This window comes from Osmerus mordax, chromosome 4, assembly GCF_038355195.1.
Source record: "Osmerus mordax isolate fOsmMor3 chromosome 4, fOsmMor3.pri, whole genome shotgun sequence".
NCBI classification, from domain to species: Eukaryota; Metazoa; Chordata; class Actinopteri; order Osmeriformes; family Osmeridae; genus Osmerus; species Osmerus mordax.
Window position 1 is genome coordinate 5,052,618 of NC_090053.1, and position 14,110 is coordinate 5,066,727.

The following is a 14,110-nucleotide window of genomic DNA, read 5'->3' on the forward strand; positions in this document are numbered from 1 at the left end:
TGACAAGCAGTGACCACTGGTGTAACAAAGCCACAATTAAACACTGATACATTGATGTATGTTGTTAAGAATGAATAACAGGATGTCATTGTAAAAGTCCAAATCTTTATCTTGGTATTTGGAGAAGGGACAGTTAGACCACCTGACATACTGACAATGTTCACTCACAAAGAGAGCACAAAGCTCCCTTTGGAGTGCAAACTGTGCATACATATTGTGAGTCTTCAGACACTACATTGCACACTCCCTTAAGTTACAGTATATCACTTGATTGCAAAGACAAACAAACGTTCACAAGACACATATGCAATGATTTTTCCTTGGCTTGAATAATGGCTGTACTTTACACACAAAGTCAACATGATTTTTAAACAATCAAAAGAGCAAAGGCTTAATTGATGGAAATACTAACTCATTTTTGAATGTCTATCCTAAAGTTAATACATGTACAATAACAAATGAGTGGAGATTCCAGTTAGCCGTTAAACACAGGAGCTAACATCTCTTCCACAGAGATATATGTAAATGTATTTAGAAGTGCAAAGGAACCTCCTTCATGTCTGTGGTTATATTATTTTAGAAGAACAAAGACCAATAACTCAATACAAATCAAAAACAAGATGATCTCTTACATACGGAATAACATTCATAAATACCATAGAAGAACATTCTCTGATTCAAAAGGTGTTACATTCAAAGTTGTTCTGAAAAAACAGTCAGCCTAGTAGCTAGTAGCCAGTGGAGGATTTCTGATATTGCTTGACGGGCCTTTCAGCTGTGATGCTCTTCTGACGTGAGCATCATCCTATCTGGTCTATCGTCTCATCCATTCATCTACCTCTCCCTCTCTCAATGGCTCCTCTCGCGGCGCAGTGTATTCCAGGCAGGTGCTCTCAGCCCCCTCTGTAGGTTGGCCGGGCCGCTCTCAGCACTGTCGCCCCCTGCTGGCCACCTAGCGCATCTTGTAGTCATGGGAGATGGCTGCCTCACACAACTGTCCTTTAAAGTCGAGCTCAAATGTGAAATCCAGGTCACGCTGTACAAGGGAGGAAAGGATGCAAATGTATTATTAATAATATATCACTGACGGTCTCAGAGCCAGAGAGAGAGAGAATATAAGAGTCAAAAGGGAATAGAGAGACAATTCAGTGTGACTTTCCCATCCTGTCAGTGAAAGAGAGTGTGTGTGTGTGTGTGTGTGTGTGTGAAAGAGAAAGAGAGAGAGAGAGAGAGAGAGAGAGAGAGAGAGAGAGAGAGAGAGAGAGAGAGAGAGAGAGAGAGAGAGAGAGAGAGAGAGAGAGAGAGAGAGAGAGAGAGAGAGAGAGAGAGAGAGAGAGAGAAAACAAGAGAACCAGAAAGTTTCATGCGAGCAGCCTTAGTTCCAGTGTCTGGAGAGGCAGTGAAGGGACTCACTATGTTCTTCTCGTTGGGCTTCATAGCGATGCTGCCAATGATCTCCTCCCCCCTGCGAACTGTCAAGTAGTCCTCCAAGTAGAACACTGTTTGCTTCCAGTGAGTGTACGGGGCATCAGGGGCTGGATCCACACACACACACACACACACACACACACACACACACACACACACACACACACACACACACACATACCTCAGTCGGAATTTAGATAGCACTTCATCTATTGATTGTTGCCAGAAAGGTAGTGTCTGTTATCTTTATAGGGCTGCTGTATGCCAGATAAGACATACCTTACCTCCAAGTTTGGTTTATGAGTCTGACAGCTCTGATAAGACCCACAGACTGAGTGGAACTGAACACTGCTACTTTCACCCCTACACAGTGGTTTAAGCCAGTGCCTCCACCTAGTATGCAGCACGTGGTCAACTTAAGTGTGTGCGAGTATATGTGTGTGTGAGAGGGAGACCGAATGCTAATCTCCAGCTGCACAGTGCTGATAGCTGATCCCACACGGCTAAACAAAAGGGTGCGCCCCCTGCATCCCCGCCGGTTCATTCAGCTTGGCTCCCACTCAAAGGTTTAAGCCATTCAATAGGAGATTCATCTGGATGCCCAGGGGCAGCTGGACGACCAGCTTTAAAAGAAATCTGCTGATCAAAGACCAGCCGGCCAGCAGGGCACCATACACCAGCACAGTCGTGGATATTTGGTATGCTAATGTTATAGGTGAGATGACATTTCCTGAGGAACAGTTACTGGCCTTCCTGGCCGATGATATCTGAGTATCTGAGTCTGTGTGTGTATGACTGGGTGGGTATAAATGTGTGTTTGTTTGTTTGTTTGTGTGTGTATGTGTGTGTGTGTGTGTGTGTGTGTGTGTGTGTGTGTGTGTGTGTGTGAACATAAACCTCAATAGCAGCTAATGTCCTCCAGGAAGGAGAGCATAGAGAATCAATGGAAGTTCTCAGGTCCTTAGATGTTTATCACAGGCAAGCTGGCTATCGGCCCTGGACTATGATAGATAAACAGGAATCAATTTAGAGGACAAAGGAGACTGCAAATGCTTACTTACCAACATGTCACTGTCACGTTGCCATACGGGTGACTAAGTTACGGACAGTCATTCAACTGTCATGTGTTAATTTGGATACAGGTAAAAACGTTGCCTAGTTCAGACCAGACATGTCATCTTTTTGTCTACAAAGTCACCACTAGAGGTCAGTCACTTATAAATTCCAGAAAAACACAGCTTATACTTTCTGGGGACCATGACCATAAAACACTAAGAGCACTAAGTTGTTATAATGTATTCAGATATCAGTGTGTTCTGCTGTAGTGCAGCAACCTCAGCCTTAATACATAGCTCAGTAGTGGAAAGTCTTTGTCTGGACAACAGCCTCCCGCGTTATTTTGGTAAGGCAAGAGGCTTTGAGAACTGGGATAGCAGTCTTGTAACCAGGCCAGTGGGATCACACATGCTATTTACTGCTAGTACACTTCCGATGAAGAGAATCACTACCTGGGGTCCCAGCAACACTGGGAATAAACTCCTGCCTGGATATCCAATGGGTTGAAGAGGTCTTACCAGTCTTTAAGTCCTCTGTAAAGGCAGCCTACTGTGGTATTTGACACCAGTCAGAAAGGTCACGCTGGCTTTATATAGGCCAGTCTGTGTGGATGAGGTGACTGACAAGATCCAGTTGCTGGTTTTCTCACCGGTGGAGAAGCCAGTTTTCTTGTGACACTTGGTGAACTCGATGTTGAAGTAGGTGACCAGAGCGTGGACATAGTCGTTCCTGTTGATCTGCAGACAGAAGGCGGACGTGAAGGACAGGTCCTCAGTCTTCACTGTGTAGATGTCTATTTCCTGCAGAGAAAAGCAGAGCCATAAAGAATCACTCCTACGGTAGGTGTGTTCGAAGTGAAGGCAGATTTTGAATTCTATGCTCCCCAGGAGCCAGCTCTGAACCCTGTACACATATTCATGCGAAACATACCAAACTAATTACAAAGCTGCAGTTCATACTGTACTGAGCACCTGTTTAGCACACTGTTGTGTTTTGACTTCACCTTCACATTAGAGGTAGTCCATTTTCACTTCTTACAAACTAACAGGTTGTTTAAAACAACACATTATGAGGTCTGGGACATTGTTCTGCCTGTTAACCTTACTGTATAGGGCTCTCAACATAGAAAACGGTTGATCAATGCTAACATGATTCCTGCCCTAGTGTGGGTACTGACAGGAAAAAAGTGAAAAAAAGAGTTGGGTCTTTGGAGCAGACAGCGTCCCAGACCATCTGGTCTGCGCCTCTCCACCCAGGTCCTGTTAAAGTCTGATGGAAGCTTGGGGACAGTCAAACCACGCCTATGCCTGGCCTGACTATCACCACCCCCGCTCCGCTCCACCTACCCCCTCAATCTCCATAGAACCCCATTAAATTCCTTCCACATAAACCAAGTAAAACAGGTAAACACACACAAAGCCCAGTCGGGGCCAAAACATCATTTTCCATCACCTTACAGACATAAATCACGTCATTTAAAGCCTCGCTTGCTGTGTAGTGGATGAGGCTAGCTGGGTCTCCAAAAGGAAAACATCTTTCGAAAAACACACTGTTTTGATATCAGGCCGGCAGCAGTAACAACTAAGAGCATGGTCTCCTACTGTCCGTTTCCCAGACAGTGGGTCCCTAAGCACCAACATGGCTTATTCTGCTCATCCTCCCACTGACACCCATCACACAGTCCAGACATCTCCAGTTCCTCCACTGACTCATTATAAACCCTTGACACTCAGTAATTACATTGTTGAAATTGAATGATTATTTGCCTAATAGATGTGTACGAGATACATGGAATGAATTCAGTTATCCATTCAGTCAACTTACTGTACCAAAAACATAGATTCAAATCAAGCTTTTCAAGCGACAAAAATCTAATCTCTTATTATAAAGATGGACTCTTTACATGACACTGCAACATTTACAAGATGCTACCAGATGACCGACAGTGTGCTCTCTCCAGAACACACAACTAACTGACCAACTCACAAACAGTCCCTCTCCAAACCCTCGTCCACCAATCCAGTCCAGACTCACAAATCTCAGTCTCTTCCTCTCTCTCCTCCCTGTGGCTGAGCAAAGCTTCTTCCTCTTCTGCTTACCTTGACCAGGCAGGAGTTGGTGACCACATGTTTGGAGTCCACTATGTCCACCAATGGTTCCTTCATTGCCACGTTCCGGATGCAAGTCATGTCAAAACCGTACACATTCTCCCACCCTGTTCAGACACACACACACACACACACACACACACACACAGACATGTACATGCATCAACATGTATTCAGCTCTGGTACTCACCCCCACTAACCCAAGCCTTTGTCAGAGTTGCACAGGATCTTCTGTTGAATGTCACACAGTTAAGCAGTTCAGTCCTGCTCTCTCCAGTCATCACAAAGCATCAAGATGCCCCTCCGTTAATGGGCACTTCCCTCTAGCTAAACTCATGCATTATTCATGGTTGGATAGGATAGTGTGTGGTAAGCATCTGTATTATCCTATCGCATTAAGAACGTGGTGGAGTGTGACTGGGAGGGAAGGAGGATAATGAACAGGTTGAAGCTCCATCATGCAGCCCAGACTAGTGCCTGGGTGGGACAGCCAGCCAGCCTGCCTCGAGGACCTGGACTAATGACTGGATATAGTCTCCGACAGCCCCCAGCCTCAATGCGTGCGACACTCACATTCACAGCCACCTGTCTGCATGGACAACAGACAGGGGACAATATGGGTGAAACGTTTGAGTAAGACTACTTGGAACGTGATGTTTGGAGGTGTGTGTGTGTGTGTGTGTACTGGATGTGTCTGTGTTGCAGAGAGGCTTTGTTCCAGCATGTCTTTGGGCTGCCATGGAGAAACGACACCCTCCTGCAGTGAGGTAGTCCAGGGGTGAAGAGGCTTGTTAACTTGAAACATCGATCATCGCTTTGCCGAGGGAAAGGGTAAACATATTAGCATCCCCACCGAGTGTGTGTGTGTTTGTGTAAACGTGTAGGACCGTATTGATGCTCAGCTGGTGTGTGTGTGCCTGTATGTGTATGTGTGTGTGAATATTTGTGTGTGAGGAGGAGGAGGAGGGGTTGTGGGTGCGTATGTCTGGTTCAGTCTTGCAGGCATTCCACATTCACGGTCCATTAGCAAAGCTGAAATAATTCAGCTCAAATAGACTCTGCAGGGAGGAACTGGGGAGCGAAACACAGGCACTCAAACTCACAGTGTATTTTGAAGTCCTTGTACTGCCGGTCTTCTATGGCCACCACATACAGGGCAGCACGATCTGGAAACATCAGGCCTCCAGGTGTCTGTCAGGGGAGGAGGAAGAACAGCCTGACTCAATTGTGGAGCGCAGGACAGACTGGCAGCCACTCTCAGCCCAGCGGGCTGAGAGTCAGTTTGGTTAAAACCTCAGATTCTGCATTAAAAAATCAACAAACAAAGGGAGGATCTCTCCCCACAGACAAACACACTTACATGCACCCCCCCCCCCCCAAACACACACACACCCATCCTTTGAGTACTGTACTATTCCATACCAGCCACTTGTCCCTGGCGAAGATGACCGTGTTGAGCATGGACTCGTAGAACAGGCAGTAGCCCATCCACTCAGAGATGATGATGTCCACCTTCTCGACAGGCAGCTCCACCTCCTCCACCTTGCCGTTGAAAATGGTGATGACTGCAACACACAGCAGACAATTACAGCTCTCCAGTGGCATCGTAGCACACGCTAAGGCCAGATTGTGCAAGAAAGCTGTGAAGCTAACTGTATGCTTAGGGCCTAACCTTGTAACGTACAAACCAACGCACATTTTTCATCATTTACACAATTCTTATAAATATAAATTGCCAACTGTAAAGTCTTTTAATATGGAAAACTTTAAGTCTGCAATTCACCAGAACAATATGTTCCATGGACATTGCCTGAATACACTAACATGGAATATTCACACATGAAAGCACATCAAAGAAAAAATTAAAATTAAAATCTCCAGTGTCATCCTACAATATATGCCTATAAACACTATATAAAAGTACATGTGTTTCAACACATCCCACTATTATCTATGTGTGCCTCCCTTGGGAGATCCTTCCCCCAGGGACAAGCAGAACTGTGTGGCCCACACAGGGTGGAAGTCTCTGTGAGTCTCCACCCCTTCCACCTCCCTGTCCCTGTGCTAACATAACCCAAACGGGCCTCCGGGTCTCCATGCTAATCGGCTCTGCTGGAGGAGCCCGGCAGAATGGCTGTCCAGCTGAGGGGAATTGGCAACACTCTGGGAGTTCAGCAGCTCCTCTGATACAGGAAGTCTTTCTCGGCGGGAACGCGCAGCTCCCGCCCTGACCCGAGCCTGCTCACGGTTTACCCTCACGCTCCACAGCTCAGCGTTCACTTCAGCAGTCCCTTCTGTTACCTTAACCAGACCCTCAGTACCACATGCATGCTGCTCCAGAGAAGAGGTTTCGGTTGACAGTGTTGTTATTTCGGTGTTCCAAGTTATTGCTGTAGTAAGTCTTCACTTTCCACGGGATTGCGAATGTCTCTCGGGGGAGAAGTACTGTAGGAACTACGACAATGCTTTTGTTGTCTGATGTTATTTATTCCGAAGTCCTGTGGTCTTGGTACTTCCTGACGGTCATTCAAGAAATCATTGTGAGTGTGTGAGTGTGTGTGTGTTTCTTGACTACCTACCACTGTCCAAGTGGTTAGACTTGATGATCCTCTCAGAGTATTCAGATATACTGGAGCACTCAATCTGCAGAAACAGAAGCACATCTATTCAGAACATTGGAAGCAGTGAGAACAGACACACACACACATGCACACACACACAATACAATAAACGATGCTGTAGCTCCCCAACAACAGTCCTGTTGGGTAACTGTGGATGTTCCAACCCCCCCGGGTGACAGCCCTGTGTCTATGTCAGGAGGAGTGATGTCCCTGGGTCAGGCTGCCTGTCACGCCTGTTTAGACAGGTAATGGACTCAAGAAAGGTTAGCTTGCAAACATCTCTACTCAGACAGGGCCTGGAGACACACTCGCCCCTCGCTAACACACAGTCGGTTTCCTCGCCCTGATTGGTTGATGCCTTCTCTCGGGTTCCTAACTCTCTCACACATCCATGTGAAGAGTACATCTAACAACCTCCAGCACCTCCCTCCTCTTTTCACAGTTTTTTTCTGACTGTTAGAAGGAAAACACACAGTGAGTGGCCGCACTGAAACAACACCCATCTTGGTTGTGTGCGTGTGCGCGTTTTCACTTAAGCGCATCTGCGTCAGTATGTGTGTAGGGGTGTGCAGTATGCATGTGTGTGTCTGCGCGCCGTACCATCCAGACCCCAGGACTGTTGACCTATAAGGGGGGGGGGGGGGGTCAGGAGTTTACACACACACACACACACAACCCTGCTAATGCTCTCGATTTATTGAGCTCACAGAAATAACCGAGTGAAATCGAAGACGGTTATTCTGCCAAGAGTACTCCCGTACGTCAGTAGTGGACACTGGTGTTTCTGAGAGGACTCGTGTGGAGGACGGCTGAGACGGCGATCAATGGTGAACTGTCCAGGTGGAGGGGCTATAGATTTCATCCCAACATGCCTCTGTGGAGCCTGTGGCCGGGAGCCTCCGAGTGCCTGTTTCACAACTGCTCTTTCTAATCATCCAGGGGAGGGCTGTGTGTCTGGACAGAGACAGAGACAGACAGAGCGAGACTGCAGTGTATCTCACCTGCCCTCTGGCTCTCTGCTGTGTGCTGAGCCGAGCCCCCAGTGTGTGTGTGTGTGTGTGTGTGTGTGTGTGTGTGTGTGTGTGTCTACTGTGGAGAGTAAATCCAGGATGAAGCTTCCCCCCCTGAAGCACACTGGGCCTGTCACCTTGGGCATACCTGCTCTGTCCAGCCCAGTAAAGCATGACTGGCATAGCCTCTGGTCAGAGTCAAGCGTGAGGAGACATGTTCTCCCTGACATGTCCTGAGCTTGGGCCTGAATGAGCAGCATACAGATGTCATGGCCTTCCTACTTTATGAGTTGTTCCCTAAAGCAAATGTCGGCCTAGTAACACACACACACACACACTCTGGAGGAGCAGCTTCCCAGGAAGGCTTCCCAGCCTCCTGGCATCATAAAGATGGTTTAGCCTAATCACACCCCACCCAGAGACCAGTGAACCAGGCTGACACACACACACACACCAGGCTGACATACACACACACACACACACACACACACACCAGGCTGACATACACCCACACACACACACACACACCAGGCTGACATACACACACACACACACACACACACACACACCAGGCTGACATACACACACACAGTGCCCCCCTCTTCCCACACACAGACACAACGCCAGATAACACCACACCCAGGGACCAGCGAACCAAGCTTTCTCACACACACACACACACTCACTCACTCACACACACACACGGATCCTGAGTGCCAGGAGAGTCTTACCCCGTACACGTGCTTGGCTCCTGCCTTGGCAGCGAACATGGCCAGGATGCCTGTCCCACTGCCCACGTCCAGCACCACCTTGTCTTTGAAGACGTGCTTGTTGTGGTACATGGCGTTCCTATAGGTCAGGGTCCGCACCTCGTCCTTCAGCATCTCCTGACAGGGACACATGACCGGGCTGAGGGAACGGAAACACAGGCAGCCGCCGCGTGCACTGGAACTGCACCGCCGCTAACGTGAACCCTGACTGGTCCAGTTGCGCCGCAAGGTTAACCTTATTATTATTTGAACCTGATCTCTCTGGGAGTATATTCGGAAAACATGATGCATGAAATGTCCACGCCCAGCCTTCTGAACGGGGTGCAGGTCTGAGGATGGTGACGTGAGAGGCATGAGTCTCTTCCCTGCAGTTTCAGTAATCCTGGCCTTACCTCTCACATGCACAGAGATACAGTTAAAAATGGTGAGTATTCCTTTAATTCCTTTTTAGTCATTCAGGCACATACACTGCAGCAGAAAGAATCATGTCGAGCAAACACATTTCAAATCTAAAAATGTAACAGAACAAAAATCAACCTTTGGGTCACACTCTAAACCAGCTCTCTCTACGCCCCTCTTACTCTCAGCCCCCCTCCCTCCCTCCCTCCCTCTCTCTCTCTCTCTCTCTCTCTCTCTCTCTCTCTCTCTCTCTCTCTCTCTCTCTCTCTCTCTCTCTCTCTCTCTCTCTCTCTCTCTCTCTCTCTCTCTCTCTCCTTCTCTCTCCCTCTCTTTCCCTCTCTCTCCCTCTCTTTCCCTCCCTCCCTCCTTCCATTCAGCATTATTTATACCTCCCTAAAACTTATCTCCACAAAGCTAAGGCTGCTCTGAATACAGAGTGGTTTATAGAGCTGCCATGGACTTATACATAGACATGGCCTTACCCAATATAGTAGGTACGTCAAATCACAGAGTTGTAGTAAAGTGTTATTATTCTAGTACCATAGGGAAGCCTGGAGTGGTTAGGGGTTTCTAACGCTACTGTCATTGCCCACTTTAGAGCTTTGTAATGACAACACTCTCCATTTGTCTTCCATGACACATGGTCTCTGAACACAAAGGAGCAGTCCCTACCTCGTGGATGCCAAAATGGGCGTAGGAGTCAAAGTAGTAGTCTCTGGAAGTCATGTCCTCGGGGTTGAGGGACTTGGCCATCTTCCCTCGGCCGGGACAGCTGGGCAGGCTGGCAGAGTGAGGCATGTGGGGTGGCCTAGGCACATGGTGGACGGAGGGCACGGGCCTGGGCAATGGGGTGGGCTGAGTGGACTGGGACTGGATGATGCGGATTGGCTGTGGCTGTGGCTGCTGTCGCGAAAGAGCGGGAAAACAAAAACAGGACGGACAGAGAGAGACAGAGAGAGAGAAACAAAGAAAGAGAAAGTGAACGACAAAGAATGAAAGAACAGACACAGAACAAACACCGGGTGAGGAAGGACAGGCCTTCTCCCTTTTACAAATTCTGAGGGCTGATGGCCAAAGGATAGCTCTCCCTTACCTCAGTGGGAGCTCTGAAAGAGGGACTAATATTAGCATTTACTTCACACCGAGACAACAGCTCATGTCTTGGCACCTGTTTAATTCCCTCTCTTCCTACCTCTTGCCCACAGTCTCCCATTGCCTTTCAGCTATCTGTCAGATGTTGCCCCTGTCGGGAAACCCCAGGTGAAACCACAGATTCCACATTCCTAGAGACAACAAATATGTCTGTTGACAGGGAACGGGAAGAGGGAGCTGTCTCTGACTGTCACCTGCAAGGTCTTCTGGGATGGCCCCATCAATAGGCATGTTCCAGGACTCAGAGGGAGACATCACATCCCTCACACACCATCTCCAACATAGTGCCGGGACAAACAGAGAGGTCAGGAGATTGAAAAACGAAACAGCTCAATGCATTTTGGCCTAATGGCTCTGAGTGGTATTGATTTAGCTTTAAGGAATTTTGTCAGGCACTCTTCTTTGTCTTTCTGTGCATAGCAGACACACTGGCTACACATATCTAGGCTTGTCCTTGTGTTAATGCCATGCAGTGAGACCAGGCTGGGCCAAGACCTGGATGGGCTGGGCTGGTAGCAATTAGGCAGCCTCTTCAAACACCTGTTCTATTCACACTCAGACCAAGCAGTTCTTTTCAGACACACACAATTCGAAATAAAAGTTGAAACCTTTTTTCCGAACAAGATCTGTCATGGTGAGCATTTCTGATGACAACCATTTCCAGATGGTTCAGAATCCCAAGCTGTTGCTGGAAGCCTCAGACATCATCCAGTTCACTGAAATCCTTGCCAGTAAATACTCAAAAATAGCTGCAATTCACCTAGTGGGAGAGGCACCTGAGGGCCTCTGTCCCACAGGGAGACCGAGGCACAGTAAAAGCCTGTGTGTCAAATCTTAGCACACGACATCTCTACTTTACTACAGTACAATATTTCTGCCCCCCAAATTCTGCAAGTGGATGTCACGTAACATTCCTCAGTCTTCTAAATGCAAATGAGATGAGAAACACATGATGAGCTGGTGTCGGTCAGTCAGTCAGAGAGGTGGGCCTGAGCAGGACTGCTGGGTGGGGGTGGGGGGGGGGACTGTGTCCTGTTCCTCTGGCCTCTGCAGTCAGCTTCACAGCCTACCTTGGAGGTGGGGTTTAGGAGGGCGTTAGTGAAGAGATCTGAGGATGCTGCATGCTGACTATCATGCTGTTTCATTGTTGCTGCCAGGGTGCGGTGTGTGCTGGTGTGTTTTAGCGGATGGATATTTTTACACACTTGAAGCTTAGAATGCTCTAGCAAATCTATGAAGGTCTGGGTTAGTTAAGTGGAACATTGGATATAAATGTTACAATGCTGCTAGATAAAAGGCAGTATTCAGTAATCTAAGAGAGGAGAGAAAGAGAGATCACAGTGTCCTTGCTTGCCTCAGTGTGCTGCTGGCCAATCAGATTAACCAGAGGAATACAGAGAACTGTATTATTTGTGCTGGTGTGTATGGTGTCCAACCCAGGGGCGATCTGTTGATACCGTCACACTACCGCCATTTCTAAACTTTGTCAGCTTACCTTCAACACATTCTCCACTGACTGCCAATGAGATAAATGAGTCTTCTGAAAAACTTGCACTAAAACAATTGGTATTTTCTTATCTTCGGCGCTCTGAATAAAGCAAGCATTGGGCCGAATTAACTCGTTTAACTCGTTTTAGAAGGGCTGTTCAATCTGAACAACGCGGGCCGTTGGGTGCCAGCAGTGTCCTGCCAGCAGGACCATGGACAGAGCACCTTGCAGCACCAGAGCAGAGCGCACATTAGCCTACAGCACCGGAGCTCCAAACGGAGCAACAGACTGTAGGATACCGGCGTCATTGCCAGAGCAACATAAAAACTTGACTGGCACAGACGGTGCAATGACTAGGCAATAAAAATGATCAATTGTCTAAGAAGCAGCATATTGATTTCTGTAAGAAATTCCCGTGTTGCTCTTTCTACCCAAGAAGAAAGAAATTGACAGTCAGTGGCTGGTGGTCGTGGACGATTTTACTCATTTTGGCTACTGGTAGGAAACAGTCTAATGCACACCAACTCCATGCCGGTTTGAGCTGTTATCTTTCCTTCGACTATTCTTGTTCAAAGAGCTGCCTGTTTAGTGTAGGCTATCTAAAAGCCCCCAAAGCGTCTGTGCCAAATATAAGATGTCAGAACATAGATTTTTGAACTATAACGTAATATTATTTTCAAACCTACCTCAGAGCTCTCTGACTCCGCCATCTTTCTCCTCAGAAGCATACAGCGAGAAGAGTGTTTTATTCCCATGAGAACCGGCGAGATCTGCACAACTTGATATGAAAGGCTTTAAAAAGATTTGATTCCCCTTGAAAGCAGTTATTTTGACTTGTGTACGTTCATCATAATTTGATAATCTTGTTTTAACTTAATAAATAATAAAACGTGTAAGAAAATTATCTGTCATAAGATTCCGAGATGTCCTAGGTGAATGGGCTACCCCTGTTAAAATAAAGTGTTGTGGAATCCAGTTCAAAAGTTCACTATATTCAATCTTCCTTTCTTGGAGATTAGAAAGCAACTGTTCATCACTTGACATCACTTCAGTTTAAAATAAAGATGAGCATATTCCGCAATCCATGCAATTTTGTTTGGGAAATCTGTAAAGCTCAACAGTCAGATCGACCAGTACAATCATATGGGTGCAGTTTACACATGTATGTTCTGCAACACTGTTTCTGTATATAGAATTGTATAGAGTTTTATCCAGGTCTTCATAGTACCGTAGATCTTATTCCCGCGACGTGTCAGAATCGGACTGAATATGCGGTGTATTCGTCCTTGATCAATCCGTACATGTTTCCATGTCTGCGCATGAGAGTATGACAATAACTTTAATTTAAGGCAATCATGACACTTCTTAACTCACAGTCCCCTCTCCTGATGTCCAGCTCCAATCACTGTAATTTTCCTGTTGCTGTGCTTGATTTATTTGCCATTCTTTGGGATTCCATGGCGAGCTTGAATACCACAATGGAAGTTGAACTTAAAATCACACCCCAACAATAATCGATGATGAGAGAAGTAACCCGGTTACAATGCAACAGTCAAATGATAGCATGCAGCACGGCCGGCTTGGTGCTTCACCTGCACAGCTGATCATGAGATGAATCAGATTGGACCACTCAGTGTGACAAACGGAGGTAGCCCCCCTCCCCCCCCCCTCCATCTCTCACTCTCCTTCCAAAATATAAATATAATACCAGACAGCTCCTCAGTTCTCCCATGTCCATTTACAGTAGCTTTGACTTAATTCGACCAAATATAATTTTACATTCAAATGTAACACACAATATACTGCTGTAACTCATTATCACTATCTGAATTGATGTCTGCATGTTGGTCTTTCAGCTAGCTAAGGATCCCTTGCTGATGGGTTTATTTTGGAAGAGGGGCTCCTCTGCCACCCACACCATCCATTGCATAATGCATCAGAGGGGGCAGCCACTCTACTCTCCAAGCAGCCAGCAGGCAACAAGCAGACAGACCATGTTCTCTGATGCTCCCATTGGTCCATGTCATTGCATACAAATAAATACACTCGCGCACACACACACACACACACACACACA

The 14,110-nt window shown here is 47.0% G+C and overlaps 1 protein-coding gene across 1 annotated transcript; it reads right to left on the reverse strand.

Moving 5' to 3' along the window:
- Positions 1 to 122: 122 nt before the first annotated feature.
- LOC136942057 (protein arginine N-methyltransferase 8-B) lies at positions 123 to 12,857 on the reverse strand. Its single transcript, XM_067234805.1, has 10 exons — positions 12,720 to 12,857; positions 10,065 to 10,295; positions 8,955 to 9,110; positions 7,172 to 7,235; positions 6,015 to 6,157; positions 5,696 to 5,783; positions 4,584 to 4,699; positions 3,134 to 3,284; positions 1,414 to 1,535; positions 123 to 1,036 (listed from the first exon to the last, which is right to left on the reverse strand). The coding sequence occupies exons 1-10, from the start codon at positions 12,786 to 12,788 to the stop codon at positions 953 to 955; spliced, it is 1,224 nt and encodes a 407-aa protein (XP_067090906.1). The 5' UTR covers positions 12,789 to 12,857; the 3' UTR covers positions 123 to 952.
- Between the last annotated feature and the right edge of the window lie 1,253 nt (positions 12,858 to 14,110).